At 42.3% G+C, this 13,356-nt stretch overlaps 2 protein-coding genes across 4 annotated transcripts in view; one reads left to right on the plus strand and one right to left on the minus strand.

The window, feature by feature from the left end:
- EXD1 (exonuclease 3'-5' domain containing 1) overlaps positions 1-8,476 on the minus strand; it is a gene marked incomplete at its 5' end in the record, with an annotated part of 35,381 nt that extends 26,905 nt beyond the window's left edge. Inside the window, 4 exons of one of the 2 annotated variants that reach the window (XM_082649333.1) lie at positions 1,573-1,700; positions 1,971-2,028; positions 4,934-5,002; positions 8,344-8,476. In XM_082649333.1, the coding sequence (XP_082505459.1) occupies positions 1,573-1,700; positions 1,971-2,028; positions 4,934-5,002; positions 8,344-8,476 (388 nt within the window). The remainder of the gene's footprint in view (positions 1-1,572; positions 1,701-1,970; positions 2,029-4,933; positions 5,003-8,343) is intronic. The other variant, XM_082649334.1, reaches the window with a different exon arrangement.
- Positions 8,477-11,980: 3,504 nt separating this feature from the next.
- The window catches only part of CHP1 (calcineurin like EF-hand protein 1), a gene marked incomplete at its 3' end in the record, with an annotated part of 37,225 nt that continues 35,849 nt past the window's right edge, over positions 11,981-13,356 (plus strand). For both annotated transcript variants that reach the window (XM_082648817.1, XM_082648816.1), the window contains exon 1: positions 11,981-12,272. In XM_082648817.1, the coding sequence (XP_082504943.1) occupies positions 12,206-12,272 (67 nt within the window). In that variant the 5' untranslated portion in view covers positions 11,981-12,205. The remainder of the gene's footprint in view (positions 12,273-13,356) is intronic.

A 13,356-nucleotide genomic window follows, 5' to 3' on the forward strand; every position in this document is an offset into this window, starting at 1 on the left:
CAAAGGTGCAAAGGTAACTGAAGGGAGAAAATACAGACTTTTCAATAAACGGTGCTGGAATAATTGGATGTCCATATGGAAAAAAAAAACCTTGTCCATATCACATCATATACAAAAGTTAAAAATGGATCATACAGGAATAAAGACGCAGATGTCGTGAATGGACTTGAGGACACGGGGAGGGGGAAGGGTAAGCTGGGACGAAGTGAGAGAGTGGCATGGACATATATACACTACCAAATGTAAAACAGATAGCTAGTGCGAAGCAGCCGCATAGCACAGGGAAATCAGCTCAGTGCTTTGTGACCACCTAGAGGGGTGGGATAGGGAAGATGGGAGGGAAGGAGATGCAAGAGGGAGGAGATACGGGGATATATATATATGTATAGCTGATTCACTTTGTTATAAAGCAGAAACTAACACACCATTTTAAAGCAATTATACTCCAATAAAGATGTTTAAAAAAAGTATATATAAACATTTTAAAAAAGTGGATCATAGACCTAAATGTAAAACCTAAAATGTCTAGAAGAAAACAAAGGAGAAAATCTTTGTGACTCTGAGCTAGGAGAGGTTACTTAGATATGACATCAAAAGCACAATCCATAAAAGAAAGAAAATGGATAAATGGTACTCCATCAAAATTTTAAATGTCTGCTCTTCAAGAGATGCTTTAAGAGAATGAAAAGACAAACCACAGACTTGGAGAAAATATTTGCAAAGCATATATTTGAGAAAAGACTTGTATCCAGAATATATAAAGAACTCCCAACACTGAATAATAAGAGAACAATCCAATAAGAAAATGAACAAAAGATATGGATAGACATTCACCAAAGATATTCACATGCCAAATAAGCACATTAAAAAATCCTCAACATCCTTAGTCATTAGGGAAATGAAAAAAACAACCAACCAACCTCCAATGGCTTCTCTTCTCACTGCAGAGTAAAAGCCAAGTCCTTTCAATGATCTACAAAGTCTTCCATGATCCACTCACCCCACTTCATCCCCTACTGCTCTCCTTGCTCCAGCTACACTCATCTCCTTGCTGTCCCTTCAAGATCATGGCATGTTCCTCTCTCAGGCCTTTGCATCTGCTAATTTTTTATGCCTAAAAACCATTCCCCCCAGATATTCATACATCTTGGTCCCTCACTTCCTTCAAGCCTTTACTTCAAATGTCACTATTTCAGTGAGACCTGTCCTGGACACTCAAAAATTGTAAAACCACCCTCTCCTCACATTTCTTCTTTTTCTTCTGTTTTTTTCTACTTAACATGTGGCACCAGCATACTATATAGTATACTAATTTATCTTATTTAGTGTGTTTCCTGCACCATAACTCGATGAAGGTAGAGATACCAAACTTTGGTATCCCCAATGTCTGGCATATAGTGTGCACTCAAATATTAAATAAACAAATGAATCATGGTATTTTATCTTAATTCGGACCCTAGAAACAATAGCCTAGCTGAGAATTCCACATAGAACCTTGACTCGGGGTTATACCAACTCTGAAGAGTTCTGAACCACAAGAGAGCCTAGAAAATTCAGAGCCCTGGTACTCACCTGATGGGCTGTACTTGAGGTCATTTAGCAGAGAAGTGGTTGGTGCCTCAGAGGCAGGAGAAGCAGGCTTATATACATTTAGGTCTTCATCTTTTATTGTATCCATCCTGTTTCTTTCTGTATTTAGACTATGCTTACAAAAAACAACACTTAGGTGAGCTTGTTCTTTGTTGTTAACACCATACACACATCAGTGGTAAGGACTCTGGATCTTTCATAGAGAACCCATTCATCCACTGTTTACACTGATTTGAAGATACCATCTAAAGATGGAAGGAAACATCCACCTATTTCTTCTCATGTTAGGAATTACACAGCTAGTGAATTACAGTTAAGGCTTTCTACCCTAATGTGTACATCTGGGTAACATCATAATTAAGAAAATCATTCCATCATACCTAACAGAAGATGCCTTTTCTCTTACTGCACCTTGTTCTTCTTCATCCAGTAGTTCCACTGTAAAATAACCAAACGGCTTCCAACAGGGCTTCCAATCTGAAAGCAGTTAACTATCCCTCTGTCCCCTCCACACCCACAGTTTGATTATGTAACACAGACAGTAATTGGGAATGAAATGTTAGTCCATAGAGCCTTCATCGGCCAGCAATAAATAGAGCAGAAAAGACTATCCAAAGTACTGAAGACCCCTAATCTTACATCCCTACATAGCTTCCTTGATCATTTAGCAGGATTAGGAACCTCTCTACATATCCACTTTACCCTTTTTGTTCCAGGACACCTTTGTGGTCATGCAGAATGGTTCTAGAGATATCTTTTCTTTCCTATTTATTCCCATCCTAATGCATTTTCCTTCACACTATGTACTGTTTGAGGGTTTTCTCTCAAATCATTCACACTGTCCCTTCCACTTTCTCAGGCTGGTGCATTAACAGTTCAGTGATGTGAAAGGTAATAAAAGCTAGACTGGAAATCACAAAATAAATATGAGAGAAACATTCCACAGAGACTCTGAAACCATTTATTTTTAACCTAACAGTTCACGGAATACAGGGAAATATTGTATATCATTGATTCTAAGATGCACATTTTAAACAACTCTGAAATTGGATATGATTTACGGTAAATGCACATGATAGTTTAATTGGCAGCTTCTTTTTCTTTCTTAGGGTGGGAAAAGAAATAATGCACATTGTCATTAATGGCATCTAAGATTCAATTAAGTACCCTTAGGTACTTTTCATGGAAAAAGTTTCTCAGGGGCAACTATGTTTCAAATGTCTCTTTCTCCTACACTGTCTAGAAGTGTTGAGTCTGGGTCAGAGAAAGTAAAATTCACTAAAAACTCAGATTAATCAATTATTATCCTTTATCTTGATAATTCTTATTCAAGGTGCTTTTCAGGGAGAACCCTCTATGGCTGATTGAGCCACAGGGCAAAGAAAGAAGAAGAAGGCCATCTTCGAGCCTAGAAATTATAAACAAAGGCCAAGTCCTGAGAATGAATTTAGGAAGAAATGAATCCATGTGTACAGATCACAAAGCTGGTCAGTGGTCAGCCTTCTCCTGAGTTAGGAAATAGTAGTAGTAATTCCTTCATTTTTCTTTACAAACTCATCCACAGCCTAGCTTTGTTCCAGTCCAGAGCTCTGTTCTACTGCAAAGTCTAACAGTTAACACACAATTAACAATCGCTCTACTTCCACCACCATCACTGCCATTTTTAAAAGGTGCTCAAGGGACAAAGAGTGTTTACAGTAGCGTACTCAGTAAGAAATGACAGTTATATAAGCTGGCTGGGGACTTCCCTGGTGGTCCCGTGGCTAAGACTCCACGTTCCCAGAGCAGAGGGGCCTGGGTTCAATCCCTGGTCAGGGAACTAGATCCCACAGGCCTCAACTAAAGATCCCACATGCCGCAACTAAAGATCACGCATGCCACAACTAAAATATCCTGCATGCCACAACTAAGACCTGACGTAGCCATAGAAAGAAAGAAAGAAATACTAAAAAAAAAAAAAAAAAAAAAAAAAAAGCTGGCTGGACTTGTCTGCTTTAAAGTAGGTCTTGATTGGCAGAAGTCCTTTCCTTTCCTCATATCTGCCCCAACGGTAAGAAATGCACAGTTCTATGAGGTCCCAGCTCACCCGTTCCGCCACCCCCCTCCACCCCACACTGATATTCACTCCTCCTTGGAAGGCTTTTTGCTTTTGAGTTCTTGAAAGAAAGAATAGTTCTTGTTCCTAACCCTTTTCTCTTACCCCATTTGGCTTGTCTGAAGCACACTGACCAGATGAGCTTCTATAGCTCTTCCTTCAGGCAAACAATTGTATCTATTCTTGCTAAATTGTTTTAGCTGGCAGAAATAAAGAACAGGGCTACTTCCCACAATTCCAAAATCCCCAAAGGTCTGAAAACCAAAAATTCTTTGTAACTCTTTTGGCAGCAAAACCTGAACTGACATACTATTTACAGTCCTATTTTATTCCACTTAATATGATTATCCATCTGTTTCTCTGTAGAAATGTGTTTTATTACGGAGTGCTGACCAGACCCACTTGAGGTGTTATGTAATATGACCAGTATATACCCTTTGTTAGCTTTTTGAAAAATCCAGAACTAGCCTGAGATCTGAAACATTTGGCCCCAAGGTTTCAAATAAGGGACTGTGAATGTACTGTGAGTGTCTGGTGTTAAATTCGCTTGCTGAGCAAGACAGTTCCTTTCTTTCTTTTTTTTTTTAAATTTATTTATTTAATTAATTTATTATTTTTTTGCTGCATTGGGTCTTTGTTGCCGTGCACGGGCTTTCCCTAGTTGTGGCGAGCGGGGGATACTCTTCGTTGAGGTGCATAGGCTTCTCACTGGGGTGGCTTCTCTTCTTGAGGTGCATGGGCTCTAGGACTGCAGGCTTCAGTTGTTGTGGCACAAGGGCTGGGCTCAGTAGTTGTGGCTCGCGGGCTCTAGAGCGCAGGCTCAGTAGTTGTGGCGCACGGGCTTAGTTGCTCCATGGCACGTGGGATCTTCCCGGACCAGGGATCAAACCCGTGTCCCCTGCATTGGCAGGCGGATTCTTAACCACTGCGCCACCAGGGAAGTCCGACAGTTCCTTTCTGTTCAGATTCCTAACTCTGCCTGCGAGCTGAGTCTCTAGTACTGAGTACCAGATGTCCTCACATTGTAAAACCAACATGATTAAAATTCTCTACGACTGTTCTGCTCATAGTACCTCCCGAAACAGTAAGATAAGGGACAATTCCCAAATACCAGCTTTAAGAGTTCATAAATGCAAGATAACATCTTAGTTTTCCCTCCAACCCCCAAACACTGAAATGAGGCAGAGCAATGAGTTTATTGCTACTGCAAATCCCAATACCAGCATTTAGGGAACATGAAGTTCTCACCATTCACAATCTCGTGTCCAAAAAACATCTTCACTCCTGGGACACTTCGATCAGTCTCCACATTCTTCACTGTTATAGAAAACAATTCATTTGGTTGATAAAAAGTAATATTCCCTAAAACTATAAGAAAATATGTCTCACAAAAGTGCCCAAATCTGAGTTTTATAAAAATCCCTAAATTATCTTCCCCAAGGAATAAAAAGTCAATAATAAATTACAAAGCTATAACCTTGAAACAAGTAGTATAAAGAACAGAGGGAACACCAGAATGGTCCAAGATACACTAAAAGGGCAGTAGTAGTACACTGAATTTAAACTTCTTCCAAAAATATTCTAAGGCCTTTGGGGCTAAGGATTATCTACTTATATTTCTACTGATTTTTACTCCACCTAACTCCAGAAAAAAACAAGTCATCTGACTACTTCTAGAGTCCACACCCTGTTTCATGTCACTCTACATGCTTGAGCTATTAATTGTCAGAGACAACAATCCAACTCCTGGCCCAATTATAGGCTCTTCTATGAGTAGGTAAGGGAGTTGGGAGAAGTTTATTTGTCATGTTTACAATACAGTGTCAATTTTTTCTAGATGGCAGTGCTCACAGCAGCTGTATATTTCCACATTTCTCAGCAATCCAAAACAAATGAGTTTTACCTTCACTAGTCCACTGAACATATTCTTACATAGGTCAAAGATCACCAACTGCCTATTTGTCAAATCCCCAAAAAAGTTTACAATCTTATACTTGGTTCCCATGCATCCACTGACAATACTGTTCTCTCCTTTCTTCTTTGGCTTACAGGACACTCTTTTTTTTTTCTCTCTCTCTTTTTTTTTTTTTGCGCGGTACGCGGGCCTCTCACTGTTGTGGCCTCTCCCATTGCGGAGTACAGGCTCCGGACGAGCAGGCTCAGCGGCCATGGCTCACAGGCCCAGCCGCTCTGCGGCACATGGGATCTTCGTGGACCGGGGCACGAACCCGTATCCCCTGCATCGGCAGGCGGACTCTCAACTACTGCCCACCAGGGAAGCCCTACAGGACACTCTTAGTGTTTATTTCTTTTCCTACTAATTATCTAAAGCCACCACACTGAGCACCCACTCCAAACCAGGCATCTTGCTAATTATTTGCCTGTGTTTGACTATCCAGTAACATAATGAGATAGGTATTTCACTATCTCCATTATGGAGGAATTTGAGGCTCAGAAAGGTTGAATAACCTGCTCAAGGTCACACTACTAGTAAAAGACAGAGTCAGGATTCAAAACCAGGCCTCAATGATTTTAATAAGCATCTTGTAACCAGTGTTCCACTGTCTCCCTGATTTCCTCCTTCCAGTCTCCTTAGCTGTCTCTGCCACCACCGCTTGCCCCTTACACATTGATAATCCCTAGGGTGATATTCTTCATGCTTCTTCCTTCTCCTTGAATGATCACATCAACTTCCTAGTTGTCCTGACATACATTATTTCTCCAGTATGGATTATTTCTCTGAGCTCCACTCTCATTTTCAACTAATAGCAGACTTACTGCATTATTTTTCAAATTGATCATTATCTTCTCCCACTAACCAACAAACCTGTTCCTCTTCCCATTTCTATCAATTAATAACAGTATTATACACATAATCTGAGTTATAAATGTAGGAGGCTCTTTGACTATCTAATTCAGCAGTCCCCAACCTTTTTGGCACCAGGGACCGGTTTCGTGGAAGACAATTTTTCCATGGACTGGGGTGGGGGGATGGTTTCGGGATGATTCAAGCACATTACATTTATTGTGCACTTTATTTCTATTATTATTACATTGTAATATATAATGAAATAATTACACAACTCACCATAATGCTGACAGGAGGTGGAGCTCAGGCAGTGCAAGTGATGGGGAGCGGCTGTAAATACTGATGAAGCTTTGCTCGCTCGCCTGCCATTCACCTCCTGCTGTGCAGCCCGGTTCCTAACAGGCCATGGACCAGTACCGGTCTGTGGTCGGGGGATTGGGGACCCCTGATCTAATTGATTACTAGGTTACTTATCCTCACTCCTAAGCATTTCTAGAATCTGTCTTCTCTACTCCATTCCTTGCCAAACCTTAGCTCTGACTCCCATCATTTCCTCTTTATTGGGTCCCTTGATTGTCTGAATAGTTCCCTGTCTATTCTCCTTGTCTCTAGTTTATTGCTACTTCAAACCTTCCTTCATGCTGCTGTCATAGTGATGTCACTCCCTGCTTTGTCCAAATGGTACATAAATTAGTAAGCAGGTGTAACAGTTCTACCATCAACTCCTCCTTTGGGAAGCCTCCCCCACTGTCCTAACCCTACCATTCTCAGATCTAAATTAGCTGAAATTCTGTGTTTCCACAGCATCTTGTGCGTCCCTCTATCACACAGGGTATCACACTGCATTACACCTTTCTACTTGTTTACCTGTCTCCTTACTAGACAAAGTTTTTTGAGGACAGAGACCATGTTATTCTTATCCATATCCCTGGTACCCAGCACAGTGCCTGGGATATAAAACTCAGTAAATGATTACCAAATGAATTAATATTGCAAAAGCCTGGTATAGTCCCATCCTAGCCTACAAAAGTCTATTTTAACTCATAATATGGCTTAACAGTAACACTAATCTCTCAAATGTCATTTACACGTTTCAACTGTGAACTTGAAATTTACTGTGCCAGGAAATCAACTACTCTTAACAAGTCAATATTCTAGCTGAATAAAAACTATATATTGGGGCTTCAAGGTGAGCACATGGAGGAGACTAAGAGGGTGGCATGCCTAGAGAGGGTAGAAACTCTGAGCCCCTTCCCACATACCTTGCCCTATAAATCTCTTCCATCTGGCTGTTCCTGAATTTTATCCTTTAAAAATGAATTGGAATTGAAACTGGGAGGTGTAAAGGCTACCTTGTGACCAGGAGGATAACACATGGTCGCTGAGGTGGCAGAGCAGGAGCACAAGACACCTGATCCCTCCTGGCATCTTTCAGCCACTGCACTATTCCTCAGTAGTCTACCTCTGGGCTTCTTTTTGCATGAGAAAAATTAACCCCTTACAGTCTTTGTGAATTTGTCTGTTGAAGCCAAAAGCAATTCTAATACAGTGGTTATTTTTAATTTCAAGGTGCATATGGAGAGAAATTAAAAGAAGTACCCAGTTAAAAAAAACTCTCTATATTGAAAATTTCCACTATCATGTCAATAAAAGTATAGAAGCGGGGACAAGCCAGCATATGCAGCCATGTTGCTCTGTTAGGGAAAACAGCATTCTAATCCTCCTCCCACCCTTTCCCTAAAATAGGAATAATGCCACTCTCCCAGTTGCTAAGCGAGCGCAGAACCATCACCCAAACTGAGTTATTAGTCTCCTAAAAGGCAGGAGATTATGAGAAATAAAATGAGACCTTTCTTCAGGACAACAATCTTGTTAGGGTCCACATGCTGGAGCACTCCCTCAAAGATGCCACAAACCAATGTGAGTTTCACTCTTCTCCACAAAATCTGATTGAGGAAATGGTAGTCACTGGTGGGATCCATGCTATTTGATTCCAGAAGGAGTCTTCAAATAATCTTCTTTAAGTATCCAAACCCTTGAAAATAAAAGAGATCTATGATTTTTTAAATATTTTGGGGAAAATGAGGTTATTTTTCCTTTCCCCATACCTGGGATAAGAAAAATTAAAATATTAGAGAAATTCAATTCTGTTCATCTTTTTAGAATGATAATGAGAAAAATATCATTGCAAGCACCAACTCTAATTTATACATGGGAAACTAAAAAGTTATGACTTCAGGCAAGGGCTTCCCTGGTGGCGCCCTTGAGAATGGTTGAGAATCTGCCTGCCAATGCAGGGGACACGGGTTCGAGTCCTGGTCTGGGAGGATCCCACGTGCCGCGGAGCAACTGGGCCCGTGAGCCACAACTACTGAGCCTGCGCGTCTGGAGCCTGTGCTCCACAACAAGAGAGGCCACAACAGTGAGAGGCCTGCGCACCACGATGAAGAGTGGACCCCGCATGCCACAACCAGAGAAAGCCCTCACACAGAAACGAAGACCCAACACAGCAAAAATAAATTAATTAATAAACTCCTACCCCCAAATCTTCTTAAAAAAAAAAAGACTTCAGGCAAGGTGGGTTTGACGTCTTTGTCTATAAAATGGCCTAATGTCACTTTTCCTTCCTTAGCTAAATGGAATAAGAAGAACATTTAGAGGCTTTTTAATAGCACATGCATACATCATTTTAACAGCAACCAAAAAAACTAAAAGAACAAATGAAAAAAAATGATATTGGCAAACACCTGCCAACACATTGCAATAAACTGTTTACCCAGAAACGTCTGGGATCTAACCTCTTCTAGATGAAGCCTCTTCTAGGTTAATCACATTTCCAGAGTTTCACACTGTAACCAACCAAAGAATAAGTGACTTAGAACTATCACAATTTACGCATTACCAATCCAGCTGCCATGTCACTGTGAGGGCCATTCCACCCGACCCTGGCCACAGCTCAGGGACTGGGCTGCTGTAATGTCACCAGTCATGTGCAGCCTGACAGATTAACTGACACATGCCACACACTGGTTTTGTAAAATTCAACTGTTTTTGTAAAAATGATGCATGCTTATAAAAAGGATAACAATGCAGAAATGTACAAAGAAAAAACTTTATCTTGCAGAAATAGCTATCATTCATAGTAGACACTCTTATAATCCTCAGTGTAATACTGTAAATTAAAAGATAAAAAAAAAGATGAATCCTTTTCTCTAAGTATCTTTTAGAACAATCCTGTTATTCGGATGTCTTTGTATTTAGAAGCTCAGCTAAGTGTTCCTCCACAGTGGTTAAATTTAAAAGTGGCTTGCCTTTGCCCCACTTGGAATAGTCAACCAGTGAATTTTGCAATTTAGTTTAACTATAAAACACTGACTAAATAACTAAGGCCCAATTTGACTAGGAAGAGGTGAGACGTTACATAGCATTTTTAACCAGATAAATAACTTACACTTTAATATTTTAAGGTCTAGCAAGTGCCTTCACAATTATTATTTGTTGCCTACAACAACTACCTAATTTACAGATGTAGAAACTGAGGCTTAAAGATTTAAGACACCTGCCCAAAGTTACACAGCTAGAAGGTAATGGAACCTGAACTAAAACCAGGTCCTTAGTGGAGGATGTGTGCAGTCTAGTGTAAGACAAAGTGTTATGCATCCAGAAAGAACAGAAAACAAGTCACCAGAGTGCCTGGAAAAATCATTCTTCTTTGTTCAAGTCAATCCAACTGGTAAAAGGGGAATTTTTACAGAAATAAAAGAAAACATAAAACTGGAAAAAACAGTCCTTAATAGAGGTAAAAATTAATTTATATTTTTAAAAGATACATAAGAAATAAGCTTGTGAAATGCCTGGATAATAAAGAAATTTAAGAAATGTTAAAGTAAATCAGAAAAACATTAACACAAAGCAAAGCGCCGACTGAGGATGGTTGCAAAAGGTTAAGATTCAAGATTAGGGGCTTCCCTGGTGGCGCAGTGGTTGAGAGTCCGCCTGCCGATTGCAGGGGACACAGGTTCGTGCCCCGGTCCGGGAAGATCCCACATGCCGCAGGAGCGGCTAAGCCCGTGAGCCATGGCCGCTGAGCCTGGGCGTCCGGACCCTGTGCTCCGCAACGGGAGAGGCCACAGCAGTGAGAGGCCCGCATACCGCAGAAAAAAAAAAAAAAAAAGATTCAAGATTAGGAAGGAGCGAGTAAGGTCAGGACCTAGAGATGGGCTTCAAGACAGACTCAGAAAATGGACATTCACCTCGGTGACATCACAGGTTTTTCTACCATACTTACGCTCTCAGAATAAAAAGAAGGTCCTGTGGCCTAGATGGGCATATCCAACATGTCACACTCTGCTTATTCAGGCAGACATCATTAGGTCAGACAAAAGTAAGTCTATCGTGAAAACAATTCAGTAAGACTAGAACCTCAGTATCCTTGCTAAGCCGTTAAAGCCTTAGGTAAAGCTTAAAACTAGTAACCTAAATTGACTTGACCATTTCGCTAATACAGGGTTCTAGTGCTTAAGTACTAAGTGATAGCGGTCAGAATTTGGTTCTTCCATAACTCAAACCAGTTCTGTACAAAGTAACACTCGAGGGGTGGGTAAGGGGTGTAAAGGCACTGAAGCCACAGGAAAAGAACTGGTTCATCTTAAAGGGTGTACTAATTTAACGGGTGGCTTTAAATGTTTTCAAGAAAACAAACAAAAATATGCCACAGGAACAAAATGCAAATTTCCTCGTTTTTAAGGCAAAATAAGAAACTTCAAATAAACGGCGGGCCATACGCTAGAAATTCTCTCCTCCGCCGTTGGGTTTGTTTTTCTTTTTCCTCCGACGAAAGTTTGGGAAATCTTGTCTCTATTTCAGCCAAATGGTGAGTTACTCGAGCTTCAGTCTTGAAGTGAAAAAAGAGGGACTGCTGTTAAGAAAAAACTCTCGGGGAGTTCCAAGCCCGCGGTGGCGGTTATCAAAGGACAGTCCCGAAAACTAAAGCACGTAGCGCTGGGAACCCACTCTACAGGTCGGACGCCAGCCGGCCTGAACCAGAGGTCCCGTCTGTTTCCCGAGGAGCCAATCGGCGCTCGGTCCCGAGGCTGGCTCTCGAGCGCCCCTTGCGGCCGAGAGGAGAGAGGGCCCCCAGGAAGAATCAGGAGGTGCAACTCCCAGCATGCAGTTCCCGGGAGACACACCCTAGCGTTCACTCAAGCGACGTTTTGTCTGTTTTTATTGTTTCTCTCCGCAATCCATGCCAACCGTAGGGTGGAATTTCTAGTGTAAGAGTTCTGTGAGAAACAGGTTGGCTACACCGCCTGCCACACGTTATTGTGTTGTAAAACAGTGGGTCAATGGCGTTGCCCTTTTAATTGTGGGCGCTAGGGTCAGAATTGCCCCTTTAAGACCGGTGTCATCATGTTTCCGGGGGCGTGGCCCGTCTTTAGCTAGACCCGGCCGGGCGCTGGGCTGATTCATTCGGGGGCTGGAGCTAGGAACGTCGACGTCGGCTCCGGCGCTGAGCTCAGCCTCATTCCCAATTGGCTGGGCCTCCGGGCCGCCCTCCCCCGCGCGCCACCCCTGGGTTCCCTTCCCAGTCCACAGTAGAACCACTGCCCTCTCCCTTCTTGACCCCTGGCTCTTCCTCCCATTCTTCCCTCCCTACCGCCGCCGCTGTCGTTTCTGGCGCCGCTGCTCCCGGAGGAGCTCCCGGCTCGGTGATGGGGTCCCGGGCCTCCACGTTACTGCGGGACGAAGAGCTCGAGGAGATCAAGAAGGAAACTGGCTGTGAGTTCGGGCAGGGGGTGGGAAGGCGGCCGAGCGCCTCCGGTTGGCCTCAGGACCAAGGGCGACTGTCGCTGAGGTCTGGAGATGAGGTCCCGGGAGGTTGGGGGGAGTCCTGGGCAGCCTCCAGCGCTGGAGCTTCGGGGATGATGGAGGACCTGTTCTTAAGCTACAGCTACCTGGAGCAGGGCAGTGCCTCTTGTGGGGCTGTCCTTCCCACCAAAGGCGGGAGTCATGATCACCCGTAGATCACTGATCCCGCTCTTTTCTCTTCCCCCTGCTCTTGAAAGCCCCCCGAACTCTTTTCCTTTATCTTTCCTCGCACCAACCTCAAATTCAGGAACTGTGGATGGATTCTGTAGAAAACCTTCTGTCCGTTCCCGTGATGTTTCTGGGCAAGGATTTAAAACCACTGACAACTGTGGGAAATCAAACAAATTCTTGCCACAACCGGAAAAATAAATCCAGAAAGTGAGATCGTACAGTAAGGCTTTGGAAGACAGGACGGGACACCTTAAAGAATCAGGGGTCTGAATATGAGACTTCTTTCATTCTGAGCTTGTGGAGAGAAAGCACGGATACTGTGACTACCAGTTTTTTATTTACAGTGAGGATGCTTGCTGTCCTAATTTCAGATCTATTGATTTCTACTATGCTGGGATACTTCATGCAGTCGCCGTGGAAATTGGATATGCTCCAAAAACCTCAGTGTGAATTTGTACTAGGAACTGATTTTTTACAGTCCAGTCTCTTCCTCATTAACTGGAAAGGGGCAACAGAGTTTTGGGAATTCAGAAGCCCGGTAAAACACCATCATACATTTGTGTAATCCTTGATAATGCATACATTATTTTCTCTTCTCAGTAATTCATTATGACTCTTGTATTTTACATGAGTTATGTAAACATCCGGGCTCTGAGTCTTCATGATACCTGTCTTTGATAATGAGATGACCAGTAAATAACTCAGTGGTCCATTCGCAGATAATATTGAGTGCTGGGGGAACCTCAGAATTATTCAGGCAGTGGTGGCCTGAGATAAATTAAATGCTGTCCCATGCTTTCTGACAAGTTCAACTTTCTAGAAT

This window comes from Grampus griseus (genome assembly GCF_964374135.1).
Source record: "Grampus griseus genome assembly, chromosome: 2".
Lineage (NCBI taxonomy): Eukaryota > Metazoa > Chordata > Mammalia > Artiodactyla > Delphinidae > Grampus > Grampus griseus.